The sequence below is a fragment of the Panthera uncia genome, chromosome A2, assembly GCF_023721935.1.
Source record: "Panthera uncia isolate 11264 chromosome A2, Puncia_PCG_1.0, whole genome shotgun sequence".
NCBI classification, from domain to species: domain Eukaryota; kingdom Metazoa; phylum Chordata; class Mammalia; order Carnivora; family Felidae; genus Panthera; species Panthera uncia.
The window spans coordinates 3,777,497-3,797,983 of record NC_064816.1 but is presented as its reverse complement, the minus strand read 5'-3'; the positions used below and the strand labels follow the sequence as shown (position 1 = coordinate 3,797,983).

At 48.6% G+C, this 20,487-nt stretch overlaps 1 protein-coding gene across 3 annotated transcripts in view; it reads left to right on the top strand.

The window, feature by feature from the left end:
- The window catches only part of SAFB2 (scaffold attachment factor B2), a 33,873-nt gene that overhangs the window by 5,050 nt on the left and 8,336 nt on the right, over positions 1–20,487 (top strand). For 2 of the 3 annotated variants that reach the window (XM_049639690.1, XM_049639692.1), the window contains exons 3-13: positions 1,333–1,397; positions 1,481–1,684; positions 3,708–3,770; positions 4,707–4,734; positions 5,652–6,162; positions 6,589–6,638; positions 7,180–7,280; positions 12,146–12,295; positions 12,385–12,497; positions 16,915–17,045; positions 18,257–18,348. In XM_049639690.1, the coding sequence (XP_049495647.1) occupies positions 1,333–1,397; positions 1,481–1,684; positions 3,708–3,770; positions 4,707–4,734; positions 5,652–6,162; positions 6,589–6,638; positions 7,180–7,280; positions 12,146–12,295; positions 12,385–12,497; positions 16,915–17,045; positions 18,257–18,348 (1,508 nt within the window). Of the gene's footprint in view, positions 1–1,332; positions 1,398–1,480; positions 1,689–3,707; positions 3,771–4,706; positions 4,735–5,651; positions 6,163–6,588; positions 6,639–7,179; positions 7,281–12,145; positions 12,296–12,384; positions 12,498–16,914; positions 17,046–18,256; positions 18,349–20,487 lie in introns of all 3 variants that reach the window. The other variant, XM_049639691.1, reaches the window with a different exon arrangement.

Genomic DNA, 20,487 nt, shown 5'->3' with positions numbered 1-20,487 from the left:
GGGGGGGGGGGGCGGCGGGAAGAGAGAGAGAGAGAGAGAGAGAGAGAGAGAGAGAGAGAGAATATATCCCAGGCAGGCTCCATGCTGCCAGCACGGAGCCCAGCGTGGGACTTGAACCCATGGAACCGTGACCTCATGACCTAAGCAGAAACCAAGAGTCAGACACTTAACTGATTGAGCCACCCAGGCACCTCTACGTGCTATTTAGTAAAAGTAGACAAGACATACTGTACCTGATTCTTTTTTTTTTTTTTTATTGTATACGCATCTTCACGTATTCTTAAATACTCTTTAGAAGCATGATTTTTTTTTTTTTTTTTAAGACCTTTGTGGTGTGCCACAGTGTTTTGCGAACTTGGCACTGTTGACAATTTGGGGTGAGGAATTCTTTCCGTACTGTGCACTATCTTAGGTTGAACAGCATCCCTGCTCACTACCCACTAGATGCCAGGAGCATCTCCCACTTGTGACACCAAAAACGTTTCCAGTCATGGCCAAATTGCACCCAACTTCCCCTGTTGACAGCAACTGGTGTCCCACGAGTGAACAGACTGTCATGATGTGTTTCCCTTTCGAATGCTTGGGCTCTGTATATTTCTAGATAGGGTACTTTTGGTTTTGTTCTTTGTCAGACATTTTAGTGTTAGCACATGCCCCTATAGAGGGAATTTCTAGAATAAAAGGTTTGTACAATTTTAAGGCTTTTTGATCCACGATGGAGCCCAAAGGTTTTACTTCTCTTTCTAAGCCTAGAGGTTTCCATCCTCCTCCTCCAGCCCCCCTTGGAAATATTTAGCATTAATCCTAAGTAGTTCTGCATTTACGAGATCCAGGACGACCATTGACTTTGTGGTAGCCTTTACCTTTGTACCTTGCAAAGAAAAGTTCCTGAGCCGGAGAATGAGGAGAGGTGGTCAGCCTGCCTGACGTGGGTGGAATGTGTGGGAGAAGCAGCAGCTTAATCTAGTGTTATTTTGGGATGAAGCTCTTTGATCACCAGGTGGACTTGGCATTTGTAAGTGTCTGTTTGTTGGAAAATGCCCGTTCATCCTTTGCTCGTTTTTCTTTCGGGGTGTTTTTTTTTAGTTTGGAGTGGTTTTGAGGTCTTTTAAAGTTAGATATCTTGTGCAAAATCAAAATGCTTTGACAATAGTATAGAAATCCTCGATTTCCACGTCCCGGTTGCAGCAAAATTCCACACAGTGGGAGAACGGGTACTTTTGTTTGCTTATGATGTATCCTCACCCAGGTTGAAATCTGTTAGCGTGCATAAACTAATTAGGAGGTGAGAACCTAAATGTTAATCTAACTGAAAGGTTATTTTGTAATTAGGACAAAAGATGGAGGAAGAAGGCACAGAAGACAACGGCCTGGAAGAAGATTCCAGAGATGGGCAGGTACGTGGCATCGAAGGCGGACATGCCAGCAGGAGCGCCACCACCAGCCTCCCGGTCGTTGACGCGTTTCCTTCTCTTTCCAGGAGGATATGGAGACAGGTTTAGAGAGCTTGCGGAATATGGACGTGATGGATGTCGGTGTGTTGGAAGAGCGCGAAGTTGAAAACAGCACCGCTCCCGACTTTGGGGAGGACGGCACGGACAGCATTCTTGGTTCCCTGTGTGACAGCAAAGAATATGTGGCGGCACAGCTGCGAGAGCTCCCCGCGCAGCTCACAGAGCACGCTGTAGGTAACTTGAAGACGCGGTGGAATGTGCCAGTAGCCCCGAGGCTCCCCAGTGCTCACGTGCTGCTCACGTGAGCAAGAACACCCTGCTGGTTGATTAGACCGCATCCACCATAGACACTGAACTCGGTGTCTAAACCTTCGTGGCAAGTTACATCCGTTGAAACTCCGTAGAAGTCTGATATTAACTACCGGAGAACTTCTCTAGAATTCCGAGGAATATTTTGATAAATGGGCGGGAGGCACTTTCTACGCATAAGTCTTAAAAGATTGATGTACTTGGTCAAAGAATTTTCCTTTGGAAAATAGGTTTTTTTGTTTTTTTGTTTTTTTGTTTTTTTTTTTAATTTTTTTTTCAACGTTTTTAATTTATTTTTGAGAGAGAGACAGAGCATGAACGGGGGAGGGGCAGAGAGAGAGGGAGACACAGAATCGGAAACAGGCTCCAGGCTCCGAGCCATCAGCCCAGAGCCTGACGCGGGGCTCGAACTCACGGACCGTGAGATCGTGACCTGGCTGAAGTCGGATGCTTAACCGACTGCGCCACCCAGGCGCCCCTGGAAAATAGGTTTTAAAAATGTGTGGGATGATAAGAAAACAGGTCATAAGTTCATCATCTGGATTGTCCTGTTGGTTGTTTTGTTTTGTTTTGTTTTGTTTTGTTGTTTTTTGAGAGAGAGAGCACAAACTGGGGCAGGGCAGAGGGAGAGAATCCCAAGCAGGCTCCACACGTGGGGCTCGATCTCACAAACTATGAGATCATGACCTGAGCCAAAACCAAGAGTTGGACACTTAACCAACTGAGCCACCCAGGTGCCCCTAAAGAAAACCACTTTTCATATCCTTGTGCATAAGGGAGGGCTTTAACCTTGTTACCAGTGTTGCTTTCTCAAGCTTCAACTTTGAGTATTTGGCACAGACCCCTCTGTGGCGGCCTTCCTAAAACTGATGGCCGTTTTAGCCTTACCACCTTGGCATACTCCGTCCTCTTAGTTTGGTTGGTATTTTTTGTTTGTGTTTGTTGGGTCCCCCTCCCTTCCCCCCCCCCCGCCCGCCTTAACTGTTCTCGCTTTAAACTGGGGGAAAAAGTACCCTCGTAAGACTGAACTTTAAACCTTAAACCGTAAAGGTCAAAAATCACAAACTCCAAATATCACTGCATCTCTGCCTAGGGTGCCATTGGGCAGCTGTTTTGCTGTCCTCTCTCAGTGCGATCCTGTTGTGTGTTAATTATTTCCAAGCATGAATTTGGTTTCTTCTTGGTGAATCAGATCACCCAGGTCATAAGCTTCAAACCTGGGAAAGGAAGCACATTCGGGAAAGCATATTTTTGTATTTCACTTAAGAAGGTTAAAAAGTTTTCAAATTGAATACAGAAGATACCAGTTTGGTTAAATGTTTTAAATAAAGCCTCTAGGAGAAAGTGCCCAGTGGATGTTTTTAAAGGTATCGTTACCAAAGGAAAGTGGAGAAGTGTGAAGTTTTTCATTTTCTTTTGAGTTCTGCTCTGGAAAAATGTCTGGGTCACGTATGTGGACCACCAGTAAATAGAAACTGCCTGGGAAATGACTTTGTATGTTTGTGGGCCAGCACTGACAGCAGCCACCTTGTGTGAGACCCTGTCAGAGGAGGCATGGAGGCCAACGATAAACTGAATAATCCAATGGTGAACTACCCCTTGGCACTAGCAGGTGGCGGCGGGCGCTAAGAGGGAAACAGACATGTAAGTCACTTAGAAACTGGTGAGGTATGGGGTGCCTGGGTGGCTCAGTCGGTTGAGCATCTGACTTCGGCTCAGGTCATGATCTCATCAGTTGATGAGTTCGAGCTGTGCTGACAGCTCAGAGCCTGGAGCCTGCTTCAGATTCCATGTCTCCCTCTCTCTCTGCCCCTCCCCTGCTCACGCTCTGTCTCTCTCTGTCTCAAAAATAAATAAACATTAAAAAAACAACTGGTGAGGTGTATAGGCCTTGACCTTCATAACTTTGTCTCCATTAAGCGGTCTTCCATTTTTGTCTTTCAGGTGGATGGGGAGGGCTTCGAGAATACTTTGGATGCTTCATCATTGGACTTCAAAGTACCTCCGGTAAGTTACCACCTGGTTGTGCGTGGTTGGAAACATCAGGCGAGTGTTTAATATTCCATAGCGAAAAAGGATGCGCGTCTGTAAAAAATTGATTTGAACACTGATTTTGAGCCAAAGTGCCTGGAGTAAGAGGTTAAGCCAAACAAGTTACAGTCTTGCTTTTTGTATTCTACTGGGGGCATGTTAATAACCAAAAAGAAAGTAACTAGAAAAGAAAAGAAGTTCATCAGGGAGAAGGCAATAAAAAACTCCTGAAAGGCTTCCCGGAGGAGCCCAACCCAAATTGAGGTCTGACACATAGGTCAGGAGTTAATCCAGAGAAAGGGGAAAGAGGACTTTGGGCCCGAAGGGAGAATGGCTGGTTGTAGGGGTGGAGGATGCAGGAGTGAGACTGCAGACGTTGGTGGGCCTGACTACCCCCATCTGGGGTCAGGGAAAAGATTTGGCCCACTGTCTTAAGTACAGTGGGGAGCCAGGGAAAGGATTTGAGAAAACAGATGGTTTTGTTGACAGGTTCCAGTGATAAATAACAGCTTCTTCGGAGAGAACTAGATCTTACTCAAATCTGGCATGATGTATAAAGCAGTAGTCGACTGTGTGACCTCTCACTGTTGGCCGTTGTTGCCCTCTCCAGAGGCCCTTCGGTCAGCTCAGACTTGGGTGGGGTGGCCACACCCTCCCCGGGGAATTCGAATAGGCCAAGTGTCACTGCTGCCTGCCAGGCTTTGCTGGGGAAAAAGAAGCCAGCAAAATGGGTTTGTTCTCATGGAGATCATCCTAGAATGCAACACGGTGTTTTGACTGGAACCACTGGAGAAAGTCGTTTGAAACTGGCATTTATTCACACTTGATTGAAGCTGTGTCTGCCAGGGAAAGGTATCTGCCCTGTTTCTAAGTGCCTTGTGGATTTTTTTCTCTTTTCTTTTTTTAAAATAGGATATTGAAGAACCTCTCTTGGAGCCAGGTACTGATAAGAGAAACACGACAGTTAATGGTTTGAAAGTTTTCCCACTCTTGTTTTTCAAGCTGTCTATATATTCTAAGCTGTGTATGGTCATGTAAATTATTTTAATGGTGGACAATCCAGATCGTACGAGGATCAGAGATTGGAAACCCACTCGTATCACCAGATCTGTGGAAGTGCCGTTCTGGTTTCTGGAGGTCAAATATATTTGGTGAGATGTAGTGATTATTTTCATCTCTCTAACCACGTAGAGTGGCATTTTAAGTAATTTCCCCCTGTGATTCTTCCATGTGTTTCTACACATGAAACAGATCTTGTGATATTTTGCCCCAGTCTTTCTGAGTGATAACAGTTAAGGCAGGATAAAAAGCGGTTGTCAGGGCACTTTTAACCCGAGAAGTGACTGGATTCTAGAAGAGGAAACAGTTTCTTCAGGAAAATTTCCAACGTGTCACTCCCCTTCCGGACTGCGTGTCTATCTCCTGCCGTCGGAAGAGATTCTGGGTTTCATGTCGGACTGTCCCGTTAAAAGAAATTCGAAGAAATTTGGAAACTGAGCTGTCGTCAAACGGTGATCGCATTCGGTTCCGCACCTCGGACACTGGGAAAATAAGTCGAAGACCCACACTTGAACAAAAACCTGACGAAGACTGTCGAGAAGCAGCCACGTGGTTGTAGGTGTTTAAATCTGTGGGGGCCTTTTCTCTTCCATGTAGCGTAGCGGCTTACTGTAGCAGTCGGTTGGAGCGCAGGTAGTGTAACCAGTGTAACTTTGTGTACCCGCGGGTTTTCCAATCTCTGTGTAGCTAGCGGTTCTCTTCGTGTTAGCGTGGCAGCCGTGCCGGTTCCGCATTTGTGATTGCTTTATTTCCCTGGTAATTAAACCTTGTGCCATTCTATTCCTGTTAAATCCGTAGAAAATGAGAAAATACTCGACATTTTGGGGGAAACTTGTAAATCTGAGCCAGTAAAAGAAGAAGGTTCCGAGCTGGAGCAGCCCTTTGCACAGGATACAAGTAGCGTGGGGCCAGACAGAAAGCTTGCGGAGGAAGAGGACCTTTTTGGCAGCGCCCATCCGGAGGAGGGTGACTTAGATTTGGCCAGCGAGTCAACAGCACGAGCTCAGGCGAGCAGGGCAGACACCCTGTTAGCGGTAGTGAAAAGGGAGCCCGTGGAGCAGCCGGGCGATGGCGCGCGGACGGACTGTGAGCCTGTAGGGCTAGAGAAGCCAGTTGAGCAGAGTAGTAAAGCCTCAGAGCACACGGAAGCCTCTAGCGAGGAGGTCGCGGAAGCGCCCCAGGAAGCCTCAAGCCCAGACCCCAGAGATAGCAAAGAAGACGTGAAGAAGTTTGCTTTTGAAGCTTGTAATGAAGTCCCTCCGGCTCCTAAAGAGTCCTCAGCCAGTGAGGGCGCTGATCAGAAAATGAGGTTTGTTTTTTCTCAGTTTTAGACCAGACGCTATCTCCTTTTCATTGGTCATTTAATGACACACATAAGCTGTTTTTTCTGCAATTGGCCAGCCAGACTGATGCAATTGTAGTTTACTTCTAAACGATGTTTTATATCTCTCTGTGTATTTTTAATGAGTGAACCTATTTCTTTTCTTTTTCTCAACCTATTAACGGTTGTGTTCTTAAATTGTTAACTCTTATCTTCGGCTAAATCCAATTGACTTTTAAGAATCTGACATTGTATTTTGGGGGTCAGATTTCCTATAAAAGCTTGCAAAGGTGTCTTAAAATTTTATTTCAGACTAATTTTCTGGTAGGTATTCAGTTTTAGCACATACCATACTTTTAATTTAGTTCTCTTTCATTTTTTTCCTGTGTGAGTAACATTAACTTTTGTCTCTAGCTCTTTTAAGGAAGAAAAAGATATAAAGCCAATCATTAAAGATGAAAAAGGTATGATTTAACTTATGTGGCAGGGAGCCGCCTGTGGATCCCTTATTTCGGGAGGGAGGGGCCTACAGGTACCCACGTTTGGGATCCAGTAGTTGGTTTGATTGAGGATTACCGGAAGTCCCATCTAGCGGTATCTTGAGAGACTAGATGTAAATGTTGGTGAGCTTCTGTGGTTTCTGTCTCTGTCGTGGGTGTCATTCATGAGATAGTGAAAGTCTGACTGCACTGCGTCCTATTCTCATCCTGTTCTGCCCATTATAATAATGGAACAAGGTTGTAGAAACTGCCATCTTGGGTGAGAATGGGCACCAGTAGTCATTTCCATTTGTAACTGACGTGGACCTGAGGATTCCTTGAGTAAGGAAGCCGTTTTCCGCAATCCGTATTTTTGGTCTTCCGTGTGTTGGCAGTAATTACGTTCTTAAACCAGGAGAGTTGAAATCGGATGTGGCTGGGGTTTAAGAGAGGGCCACGTTCTGAGGCACGCCGTGCTTCCTGTTAGGCCTGGAGGCAAAGCCTGATCCTTTCCCTCCTGCCCCAGGTCGTACCGGAAGCAGCTCTGGCAGGAACCTGTGGGTCAGTGGACTGTCCTCCACAACTCGAGCGACAGATCTGAAGAATCTATTCAACAAGTATGGAAAGGTACGTGCTCCCTTAACGTCCTGCCACCCGGCCTCTATTTGGCATTAAAAAATAAGCTCAGAGTTTGGGGAGTTCTTTTTTCTATCGTTAATCTGGTCGGTGGTCTTTTTTGTTTTTTTGGGTTTGTACATATATACACGTGTGTGTACGTGCACACATACATATGTACGGAAAACAAAACCCCACAAGGTAGTGGGCCTTGTTTCCCAGTTGAGAGTGGGGAACAGCCAACAGGTAGTTCATTGTGTTACAGAAAATGTATGTAAATAGCTACAGTCTAAACGTTGCTGTGGTTCATTCTAACTTGTCTTAAAGAAACTGCTGTTTTTGTGGCCCATATACAACTTAAAAGCTGGCATGCTGGATTTTTTTCCTGAACAGTAAGTGACGAGTTAACTTTATATATTCCGGCGTTTTTAAACCTATAGTTCAAAAACTGGAACACGACAGTGGTTTAAAAATATATCAACTAATACGCTGTTCACAGGGGCAGGAAGAAAATAATACAATTTAGAACCCTTCTGAGGACTCGAGAACATGTAAAACCGATTTTCATCATCCTGGAATTAGATAGTGAAGCAGTCTCATTTTAGGGCAGGAGGACTGCCCTGGTCTTGTGGGTGCCTGTGGGGAGTGGCCCTCCAAGGGGGGAGCAGGTGTGAGGTTCCCCCCCCCACACACACCCCACCCCCAGTATGGAGAAGCTGCCGGGAGTCCAGGCGGAGCTTCACAGATGTCCTGGATGCCCTGGGCCTGTCTTTGCTCAGGTCTGTGTCCCTGACTAGACGTCAGCAAATGTGTCAGTGACTTAAGTGGACAGGACCCAGAAGGAGCGTTTGTAAGATGAATTTTTCTTCACAGTGAATGTCTTTCACAAGGGCTTCAAACTGACGCTGTAACCTGTTTGTCGGTTATTTACTTGACTTAGACGCCAATTATGAAGCCTAACAGCACATAGAAGGTCACGTCCTCATAGGTCTTAACAGTCTGATGGGGAAATCGTTTAAGAAGTAAATACAACAGGGGTGCTTGGGTGGCTTCAGCTCAGGTCATGATCTCACGGTTTGAGTTTGAGCCGTGCATCGGGCTGGGCTCTCTGCTGTTAGCACAGAATCCGCTTCTCAGCCCCTCCCCTGCTTGTTTGCTTTCTCTCAAGAGTAAACATTGAAAAAAAAAGTAAACATAGCCTAAATGATGGGTTTATTCAGGAAGTTAACAGCATGCCATCAGCCTTTGGGAGGGACACCAGATTTAGATGTGGGTCTGGGGTTTGGCGCACCTTGCCGAGTAAGTGCTGTTGAAGTGAGGCCTGGGTGATTCTGGAGTTGACCTTGCCCACAGGTCTCAGCTGTGGACTAGAGCAGTGGCACGGAGGCCCTGTGGTGGGACAAGTCTGTATCTTGGATCAACTAATCGGAGGCTGCTGTGGGGGACAGAGGGCGAGGCCAGGGGACAGGGACAGGTGAGGTTGTCTTGGATTCTGCTCTCGTGGCCATCAGAAGCGATGTCCTTGCCAGGGTACTTAGTTTGGTGGGGAAGTCACGTGACCCCACAATTGGCTCGGCCCCTTGACCTTGAGGAGAGTGAAGAATGGGAAATTCGTCGCTGAGAGAAGTGACATCTGTGCCCTTCAGAAAGTCCACCCCCTTTGGCCCTGTGTGAGGTGCTCTGGACGGAGCGGGGCTCTCCTCTACTGGGAGAGCAGCGCTCCTCCACACCTGCGGGCGGGAACACGGACCCCCGAGTCTGCTGCGAACCTAGAGATGATGGAACGTTCCCCCACCCCACCCCCACCATCATCGCACAGGTGGGGACGTTGAGGTCCGGAGAGAGGAGAGGACTTGCTCACGTTGACCTGAATCAGGTGGTTGGGGCCAGACTCAGGGCTCTGCACTCGCGTAGGTGCGGGCTCTCCCCTCGGTTCTCTGCACATGCCATGGGAACATTCACATGTAACACGAGCACGAGCATAGTGGGGTTTGAGTCTGCTCTGGCTCTGTCTTCTCTCTGACCTATTTCTTGGCCTCCTTGCTTCTCTTGCTGCCTTTTGCATTGAGTGCTTTTTATGATTTGTTCTGCCCTAGCTGTAACTTGTGTATGGGACTAGTGTTACTATGGCCTGGTTTCTGGAGGTTGTAAAATTTCGTTGTTTATTTGAGTTTTTCCGTGTTTCTTGATGTGGACTTCCATCACCGTGAACTTCACTCTTCACTGCTTTTGCTACATCCCATAATTATTGTGTGTTGTATTTACTTTTCGTTTGTCTCAAGGTATTTTTTTTTTCCTCTTTTTTTTCACTTATTAGTTGAACTATAACATTTCTCTTTGGTGGCCGCATTTAGGAATTCTATTACAAGGTTCAACTTGGGGTGCCTGCGTGGCTCGGTCAGTTAAGCGTCTGACTCTTGATTTTGGCTCAGGTCATGATCTCACGGTTCGTACGATCGAGCCCCACATCAGGCTGTGCGCTGACAGTGCGGAGCCTGCTTAGGATTCTTTCTCCCTCTCCCCTGTGTGTATTCCCCCCTCACCCCTCTTAAAATACATAAATAAACTTAAAAAAAAAAAAAAGACTCAATTTAGCCCAGTCTATCCCTTCAGTGATAATCTGGTTTCCTGGAGGCGTGCGAACCTTGTAACAGTGCACCGCCATTTTCCCTCCCAGCCTTTTTGGTCTTGCCATCGTGGTCTGTTTTCTATTTAATAATGCGGTACGTTATTGGCTTATTTACGTGTGTAATATGCTTTGTGCTTATACCTTAAAGAGGTACATAAATAAGAAAAAACAGGGACTTTTCAGTTACCTACGTGTTTATCTTTTGAGGTGCTCTTTACTCCCTTTTGTTGACATCCAAGTTCCTGTTGGGTATTATTTTATTCTATCTTTAAACCTTCCTTAAGGTACAGGCTTGCCAGTGATAATTTCCACTGCTCTTGTGGGTCTGGGAATGTCATTCTTTTGCCTTCGTTTGGAAAACTCTGTTTGCCGGGTGCCAAATTCCAGGTTCCTTGATTTTTTTTTTTTTTTTTTTTTTTTTTTTTTTTTCCTGGACAGCAGTGCTGCCTCTTTCCTTCCGGCTCATGTCATCTGACCTGTGGCTATGGGTCTCACCTTCGTTCCTTAGGGCACGGGTGTCTGTTTTCCTCTGGCTTACCTGTAAGATTCTCTTGATCACTGGCTTGGAGCGATTCGCTGCCACGAATGTTCTGGGGTTTCATCCACTAAGTTTTTCCTGTGCTTCTTGCCTTTGACGACCCATGCGCTGTCGTAAAGCCTGCTGTTGCTGTGGTTTGTTTTGGCGTGTTTTGTCTTTTTCCCTCCATTTATTTCGAGTAGCTTCTGTTGCTATGTTTTCAAGTTCCCTTACCTTTTTTTCTGCAGGGTCTGCTGTCCGTCTCCTCTGATGTATTTTCCAGCTCCAAAATGCCGGGTTGGGTATTTTCAAATACCTTCTGTGTGTTTACCCGGCACGTGGAGTGGTTTCTCCAGCTTCTTGAGGGTTTAGGATATAGCCAAAATAATTTTTTTTTTTTCAACGTTTTTTATTTATTTTTGGGACAGAGAGAGACAGAGCATGAACGGGGGAGGGGCAGAGAGAGAGGGAGACACAGAATCGGAAACAGGCTCCAGGCTCCGAGCCATCAGCCCAGAGCCCGACGCGGGGCTCGAACTCACGGACCGCGAGATCGTGACCTGGCTGAAGTCGGACGCTTAACCGACTGCGCCAACCAGGCGCCCCTAGCCAAAATAATTTTAACATCGTTGTTGACTAATTCTGTTATGGCGTCACTTCTGGGTCTTTCTCTATTGGTTGGTTTGTTTTCTTCATTAGAGTCCCTTTCTGCTTCTGGGCCTGCCTGGTTATTTTCAATCGGACGTCAGACGTGATTTACACGTATTCTGGTTATTCGTATGTCCCTCTAAATGTTCTTGAGCTTTTGCTGGGGCGCAGTTCACTTATTTATTCCTCAGATTTGCTGTCCGGCTTCGTTAGGTCAGAGCAGGTTGGTTAGGTTAGTTCGGCTCCGGGGGTGGCACCCTTCTGGCTTCTCAGCCTCGTGCCCCGTGAATTGCAAGCTTTTCCATTCCAGCTGCTGGGTTCACTCTGGAAAAAGTGAATCGTTTGAGGCCCTGAGCAGCCCAGCCGTGGGGATTGCTTGCTCTCTTCTTACGGGTGGTTCTCTCGCCCCTGGCCGCCCGTGGGCTCCTCACAGGTGTGGGGCTTCCTGCAGCGGTCTTTATGCGGCGCTGCCCTCCTCGACACTGGGCTCTCGCTGCCTCGATTGTTTCAGACGTTGACTTGTGTGCCGCTCCGGGATACTGCCCCTCACCCCTCCACAGGCCGTCCCCCCTCTCTGCCCGTGGCCAGGTACTTCTGGGAAGTGAGCCCAGGCACCCGTACGGCTCCGCGTGTCCTCTCTTGCGGGTCACCATCCCGTGTGGCCTGGCGTGCGGCGTCCGAAAACCCTTGTTGCCTGCTTTTCCTCTAGTTTTCTAGTTTCAGGCAGCCGGAGGGTAATTACTTGGTGCTCCAGCCTGTCTGGAAGTAGAAGTCCGGTTGGAGAAAATGATCCAAGTGGGAAGGACTTTGGATTAATTAATGAGTCGTGGTTGGTGAAGTTTAAATGTCTTTAGCTTTTCCTGTTTGTTTTTCGTCACTCCGAGGGCCGATCTTGCATCGAAAACAATTGTATTTTGATGGGATGGATTAGAACCACTTGCGTAACTAGTCCTGGAGAACCACCAGTTTGTGGAGAAGTAAAAAGTAGTGGAAGTAGTTCCGATGATCAGTTAACTGCCCGTCAGTTTTGACAGATTGTGTGGTGATCTGTACGGGAGAATAAGCGTGCCCTTTCTCGTGAAGGTTGTCGGGGCCAAAGTGGTGACCAACGCCCGCAGTCCTGGAGCTCGGTGCTATGGGTTTGTCACCATGTCGACATCTGATGAGGCTACAAAGTGCATCAGCCATCTCCACAGAACTGAGCTTCACGGAAGAATGATCTCCGTCGAGAAGGTGAGGCCGTTCTTGCCTGCCGTAACCCACGGAGCCGACAAGCGAGAAGACCTGGACCGTGAGCCATTTCTATCCGTCTTGTGTTTTAGGCCAAAAACGAACCGGCTGGGAAAAAGCTGTCCGACAGAAAAGAGTGTGAAGTGAAGAAGGAAAAACTAACTAGTGTTGACAGACATCATCCCGTGGAGATCAAAATGGAAAAGTAAAGTGGTGATTTCAAACCTTTCTCAGGGCGCCCGGGGGGCTCAGTCAGTGGGGCGTCCGCCTCTTGATCTCAGCTCAGGTCTTGATCTCACGGTTGTGAGTGGAAGCCCTGCGTGGCCTTTCTCTTAACTTTTCTCTTGGGAGCGGGCGGGAAGAGGGCAGGTGACAGCCACAGGGTCACTCCTCCTCTCCAAGGACAGCCTGCCTCTCCAGCTTCTCACTGAAGTGTCCGATTTGTGCATCTTGCTGCCACTTGAGTATTGTCTCTGTAAAGCCTGTCGAGTGAAGTAACGTGTAACTCTAAGAAATGTGTTCGGAGGATCCTTAATAAGCGTTTGTGTCTAAACGAGTTAATAATCTGTTGGGAAAAAATGACACGCAAAATGGAAGAATAATAATTTTGTAATTTTTTAAAGTTTGTTTATTTTGAGAAACAGACCGTGCCAGTGAGGGAAGGGCGGGGGGGTGAGAGAGAATCCCAGGCAGGCTCCGCTCTGCCACTGCAGAGCCTGACGTGGCCATGACCTGAGCCGAGACCAAGAGTCGGACACTTAACCGACTGAGCCACCCAGGCGACCCGAAAGAATGATTTTTATTTCACTGTTAACGTTCTGGGTCCTTGCACAGTCTCTCAAACCTTGCAATCATTTCCTAATCCAGACTGGTTTTCGTTCAGTTCCTGCTTTTTATCACAGCCGCTTTTAAAAAATGTAGCGTCATCCAAAGGAACTTAACCTGAACTGGTACCGAAAAGAATATCGTCGAGCTAGTAGTTTGTGCGGTGTCTGACCACCGTCAGGTATTACCGTGTCCCTCAAAAATGTCAGGTACCTCAGGGCACTTGTGAGTTCACCGTGGCACCCTGAGGGGTACCTTGGCACAGAAGTTGGGGAACTGTGGGTCTGGGATGCCATCTATGAAGGAGGTGATTTGTATCTTTAACCAAGATGGAAATAGGGACAGACGGGTCATTCAGAGTAGGCATTGCTGACTTACAAATTTTCTCAAAGTTAATAGGTTTATCTCCTGGAGGAGGTAGGCTTCCGTGAGGTGCGTGATGGTGGTACAGTTCTCAGTGCCCAGCACGGTGCGTTCATATTGTCTGTGCAACCTTCTTGCACACCTGGGGCCATTCTCACTGCAGATTGAACCCGTTGCCGGGAAATCTGTCCGTCTCAGTGATTCAGTTTTGCCTTTGTTTTTTATGTTAAGAAAATGTACGCCGAGCGAAGGTGCGGACATCGTTAACACTCCTAAGTTCAACTCCATTTTTAACAGTTTAATTGCCGCTCTTCATTCCAAATTAGTCTGTGGGCCCGTGAGTACTAGGTGTCAGAGTAGCCTTCGTGTATTTACAAGCGAGACCAGCGATTCTGTCAGCAGCTTCTCCAAAGAGACCTGTTCTGTCCGCAGTTCTAAAACCGTATTTGTCAGATATCGGTAGCTGTTCAGAATTCTTGGTCGTCTTGGTGTCTGGGAATCCATTTCCCTCAGTGATTTGTCTGACCACCCAGTGAGATGTGTCTGTGGACGAAAGGAAGGGGCTAATAACTGGCTAGCATGCATCGGGTGGTTCCCTTGGTCCCAGGAAGAGTTTCGTGTCGCAGAGGGAGCAGGCTCCGGGTCGGGGACTGCCCGGCTGAAGGGCACACAGAGCAGCCCAGCTAAGAAGTGGCAAGGCCAGGGTTCGGTCGCGGCGGGCAGTGAACTCGGGGCTGTTGACAGCCACACTGCCTTGAAGTGATTTGACGGGGAGATTGAGGAATTCACAATATGTTTGAACCACAGTTTTTTTCTTCCAGTGAACACCTTCATTAACCTTTCCTTTCAAGAATCTCTAGTTTCAGTAGGTAGTCTAAGCGAAGGAGAGAAACTTTTCCAAACAAGTGGCTCGTCTTCACGGTCTCGGATGAGTGGTGCATTTGCTGCGTGCGGTTGCCGTTTGGAAAGCACACGCACGTGTCCAGCACCAGCCCCTGCCCGAGGGTGGCCCCTTCCTGTGTGTCCCTCCAGCCTTTTTGTGTCCGTATGCATTCATGTTTTCGAAATTACATTTTTAACTTTTGTTACCGAGAGGTTCCTCTGCGTGCGGGAGGTGCCGCGTGAGTACAGGACAGCGGGAGGGGTCTCCTCGGAGAGAGAAGGCGCCACCACAGGATAGCGAGGGCCGTGCGTCACCCGTGATTCGTCGCGGCTTTATCTGGAGTCACGTAGTCACCAGAACGATTTCCGCCTCTGTCAGAAGGGAAGGGACGTGGACTGCGTAGCCGTGGAAGGGAGCCACGTCTGTGTGTGTCCCCCGACACGGACGTGAGGTGAGACGCTGCGGTGCAGCGTTCTAGTGCCGTCCCGGTGACTCCAGGCTGTGAGGCTACCCAGGCACCACTCAGCAGAGACACGGGCGGTGGAGCCCAGGGATGGTCAGGAAAGGCCCTGTGGTGGCCGTCACAGGGAAGTTCCTTGAGTAAGTTGACACGCGTATGGTGTTTTGGGTTTTGGCTTTGTTGTTTTTAGTGAAACCAATATGGTTAAAAAAAATTTTTTTTTTAATTTTTCTTTTAACGTCTTTACTTATTTTTGAAGGAGAGAAAGAGCATGAGCGGGGAAGGGCCAGAGAGAGAGGGAGATGCGGAATCTCAAGCAGGCTCCAGGCTCTGAGCTGTCAGCACAGAGTCCGATGCGAGGCTCGAACTCACGACCTGTGAGATCATGACCTGAGTCGAAGTCGGACGCTTAGCCGACTGAGCCATCCGGGTGCCACCCCCCCACACTTTTTTTTTTTTAAGCGTTTGTTTATTTTTGGGAGAGGGGGAGAGAGAAACAGGAGCAGGGAGAGAAGGAGACACAGAATCCAAACGAGGCCCCGGGCTCCTGGCTCTCAGCACAGAGCCCGTCACAGGGCTCAAACCCAGGAACCGTGAGATCGTGATCTGAGTCGAAGTCGGATGCTTAACTGACTGAGCCACCCAGGCACCCCCAAATAACAGGTCTTGATTCTAATACACACACCATCAGTTGTTGTGTGTATTTACATTTTCATAAATTTTAAATAGGGGCACCTCGGGTGGCTCAGTGGGTTGAGCTTTGGACTCTTTGTAAGTTTACTTTTAGCGAGAGTGTGAGCAGGGGCGGGGCAGAGGGATTCTCTCTCCCTCAGCGAGAAGCAGGCTTCTCGCTGAATGTGCCGCCTGCTTAAAATTCTCTCCCTCTCTCTCTCAGCCCCTCTCTCCAGTTCACACGCTTAAGCTTGCTTGCACGTGTTCTCTCTCTCTCTCTCTCTCTCTCTCTCTCTCTGAAAAATTGAAATATAAAAATTAAAAAATTTTTTTTAAACAAGGTTTTTCTTAAAGTGTGAATATTATTTTAAAGACGACGTGCTGTGGAAGTTGAGGAGGGAGGAAGAGTGACCTTGGGAGAGGTTTCTCCAACAGGCTGAGCCCTGCCTGGGTTGTAGGGAAGACAGGGCAGGGACCTGGTCGGGGAACCCGAGGGGCCTGGCTTTCCCGTCCTGGACCCTGCCTGGCACACGGTGGGCATTTAAGGAGTGTGAGATTTGATCGCCCGAGATAACAGCGTTAGGGAATAAGGGAGACGAGTTTGGGTGGCGACGAGGATTTATTTCACTGCTTAGAAAAAAGCTGCCTCCGGGTTGAAATGTGACAGCAGTTGCTGCACAAGCTGGGACGTAGCCTGCCATTTTAACTCCCCCACAAAATGCAGAAATGACCAGGCGTGTTGTTACAGGCCCGTGGCCCGCTGCTTCGTGTAAGCCGCCACCTCCTGTCCTCATTCCGTACCTCCACTCTATTTTATTTCTTTTTTTTTAGTTTTTTGTTAACGTTTCTTACTTTGAGAGCGAGGGAGAGTGTCTGAGCAGGGCAGCGGCAGAGAGAGAGAGGGAGACATAGAATCCGACGCAGGCTCCAGGGTCCGAGCTGTCAGCACAGAGCCAGAAGCGGGCCTCCAACCCACGGACCTGGAGATCACGACCTGAGGGACACTCAACCGACTGAGCCATCCGGGCACCCCTCCATTCTATTTTATACTGTATTTATTTGGAAAAAATGTTTTTTTCCACACACGGCAAAACACTTGAAGTTAGTTTTTAACGCGCATTCGGACGTAGTTTCCCGTGTTTGTGCCCGTGGGCCGCTCTGCTATCCCCGGGCATCGAGCAGTTGGCAAAAATGGCCACAAGCCTGCAGTTCCTTCCTGACGGTTCGAGATGTGGCAGAGACCTCCCGGGGGAGTGAGGGCTCTGCCTCTCAAGAGCATATTGTCCCTACCGCGGTTTTCCGAGAGTCGTGCCCGTCCGCCTGCCGCCAGGCTGGTTGGTTTTGTGTGCAAGTCTGAAGAGGTGTGAGCTGCCGCCCGAGTCCCAGGAACTCAAGTTTGGTAACCATGTTTTTCAACAGAACCGTGATTAAGAAGGAAGAGAAGTTGGAGAAAAAGGAGGAAAAAAAGCCTGAAGACATTAAGAAGGAAGAAAAGGAAGAGGATGAGCCGAAACCAGGACCTGCAAATCGGTCGAGAGTCACCAAATCAGGTGAGCAGAGCTTTCCACGTGCCCACAAGAAGGGAGGAGCTCGGTGGGGGGGAGGTGGACCGCGGGTTCTGTTGACAGGCGGCTCTGAACGCATCGCAGCCCCAGGGTGACGTGGCCTGAAGGAGTGTCTGGTGACGTCACACACGTGGGGACGCTCCCCCCGGTGACTTCTGCTCACTGGCAGCCCCGCGACTAGGCCTCTCGCTCTTCTGCGTAACATTTGGCAGGAGCGCAGACGGGTATTTGCGGGAGACGCGTCCTGGTTCTTGAAACTGATTTGATGCAGTTATGCAGGCATGTGGTCAGGCTTCTCCTGCGCGTGTGTTAAAGGCAGATAGAGTCAAAACCGGAGATACAGTGCAAACTTCAGAACCTCTGTTCCCGTTGACGTAGCTGCACTTGGGGCGTGCCACCTCTTGACATTTTGTAAAGTTCATCGTGTTCCGCGCCTTCAGATTTGCATGAGGCTCCACGGAATGTCGTCTGGAAAAAATAAAACCAATTCTCCCTGCACTTCCCTCCTCTCCTCCCCAATAAAACAAGCAAAATTCAGCCATCTGGAGCATTGGAACTGGGTACAGCGCATTACAGAGCGTTACAAATTGGATCTTTGGTGTTTGGTGTAATTTACCGGCAGTCTCACGAGGAACGTGTTTTTAAAATGCTCCTCAAGTATGGCAGATCTCCCCAAATCAGGAATAGTCCTGGTGGTTAGAGTCTGGTTATTGTGTCATCGAGGGGAAGATTCTATTTGGAGGCCTTTGTTGCTGTGGATGAACGAAGGGAAGCCCAACCGTCCGATTGCGACGAGGGCCTGAATCCTGCAGAGCGTTCCAGGATGTGGAGGAGAAAAAAAATCAAAATTGGTTCTCCTGGAGCTGCTAGGATTTAGCGCGAGGGTAAAGGAAGCTTGTGGGTTGGATGTGTGTGCGTTGCAGAAGGCACCTTGGCTTAGATTTACGTTGCAAGATGTGAGGAAATCCCAGCCGCTTCGTTCCAGGTGAGCAGAGACCTGGAGGGCCTCGTGTCGGTAGTGGGTGCTGCGTGTCAGAACGGGAAGGAGGAGGAGACACGGAGGCTCCAGACGTTAGCGTTAGTCACTCGAGGGAGCCTGGCGGGCCCCCGGTCAGCCCATGTGCTGCCTGCTCTTTGGAAGTGGGGGCCTCGGCAGGTTTTCATAGATGCCTGGTTTTTTGTTTTTTTCCCTGAAGGAAGCAGAGGAATGGAACGGACAGTCGTGATGGATAAATCGAAAGGAGAGCCTGTCATTAGCGTGAAAACCACAAGCAGGTCAAAAGAGAGAGTAAGTATTGCTTCTGCCGTCTCAGGTCCAACTGATCTGAGGGTGGTTTAACGACCACTGTGATCTGCACTACGAAAACAGCTTTGTTTCGCCTTTAAAATTTTCAGAGTTCTTTGATGTATTCAGAAGGCATATTATTAGCCGTTGGATGGTACGTACAGACACAAAGATTCTACAACTTATTTCAAAACAGCACCGAATGTTTTCACTTCACACGATGTGTTGACCCCGATTCTCTGTCAGGTTATGCCATCTTCTGGAAGAATTGATTCGCAGAAAGCTGACCATTGGGTAGAATGGGCAGGAGCCAGGCTGTTCAAGTCAGAAGGCAGGTTCTGCTCTTTGGTTAACCTAGTGGTAGCTGATTCATCGCTTCGGGCGATGCTTCATCTTCTGTGATGTTAACAAGAAAGAAAAATGGAGTCCGCTGGAAAATCGACTCACGTTGTCAGAGAGCGGACCTCCATTTCTTAAGTGGTACACGTAGCTGGACCAGCTAGTGGTTCCTCGTTTTGTTTTTTCCACTCCGAAAAACAAACCCCTCTGCTCACCACCTGAAGGTTCTAGCTCAACCATTCATGAGAGCCGGCCCCTTCCAGTGAATGCCGAGCTAGCAGTATTCATCCAAGAACCCTTTGTGGTGCTGAGATTTATTTTTGAAATGAACGTTTGGTTTCTAATCCATCCCTTCTTGACGTCATTTTCCTCTTGGGGTACGTGAAAACCATAAAGACACTAAGATAGAAAAATCTCTCAAGGAAGCCTAGATAAACCATAATCTCACCACCTAAGTAACTCTGACGTTAAAAAAATAAATAGTAACACGCACACGATGAGAACATTCAGATCTTCAGGTCGTATAGGAGGATGACAACAGAAGTAGGACAGAAGCCTCTTCGCTTTCACGTGGACTCCTCGCACTTCCTTTCTTTTCTCTTCGAGAGAGAGAGTGCGAGTGGGGAAGGGGCAGAGAGAGAATTGCAGGCAGGCTCCACGCTCGGCACAGAGCCCGATTGGGGGCTCAATCTCATAACCCGAGGCAAAATGAAGAGTCGGAGGCTCACCCAGCTGAGCACCAAGCCTGTACACTGGATTTCGAAATAATGGTAGTTTCACAGGAAGTTGCAGAAATAGCACAGAGGTCCTGCGTGCCCTTCCCCCAGCTTTCCCCAGTGACTTCTTTTGTGTCACTGTAGCACAGTAGCGAAGCCAGGATGGTGACATTGGTATCCGGCGTGTATGTGCCTACGTAGTGCTGGGACTTTTCTGTTACTGGTGTGGACCGCTGTGAGCACCGCCATCAGGATACAGGACTAGCCCGTCACCACAGAGATCCCCTGCCTGTCACACCCACGCCACCAGCCCATCTCCAGCCCTGGGAACACCGGTTGTCTGTTTCCCATCTCTGGAATGTTGTTGTTCTGAGAACATGGAGTCGTGCAGCACGTGACCACAGCATGGTGCCCTTGAGAGACATCCGGGGTGCACAGGTGTTGTCCTTTCTCTTTAGGAAGCCGTGATCGTTTTAACCAGGCTCTTGGTTACAGACGCTTGGTTGTCTCTCGTCCCCTGCTGAGAACTGCTGTGGCGGGACATTTGTGTGCACACCCCTTGGCATACTGTGGGTTTCTAGGTGCAGAGGGACACGGATGTCATTCTTTGGGATGGGTGTTAGCAGAGTGCCCTTCCGGAAGGCAGCAGGATACTACAGTCCGTGGCTGCGTCCGGTGCCCTGGCCGCTAGTAAGTGGGAGGTGGTGAGCCCAGGGCCCTGACCCCGAGACCCCGGTGCTGCGCTGGCCTCGGCACGAGGTTGCACCCTCACCTGGACACTTAGGGTGTCTGTCCCCCTGCCTTCTACCTACAGTGTGTGTGATCAGACTCCAGTCATTTTGCCTGTCTCCTCGACAAAGGGGGGTCATCGTGGTATTTTGGGTTATGGATCTTTCTGTGAGGAGATGGTCCTCTCTTTTTTTTGTTTGTTTTTTTGGTAAAATTTCTGTTCAAAACTTCTGCCTGTTTTTCTCCCACCACCCACGAGGCAATTAAGAAAGTAAGCTAAGGAAATTTTTTTTAAATGTCTCCCAGGCCTATTCTCTAGAGACTCTGAGGCTGTGGGTCAGCAGATAGCCCTGCGTTC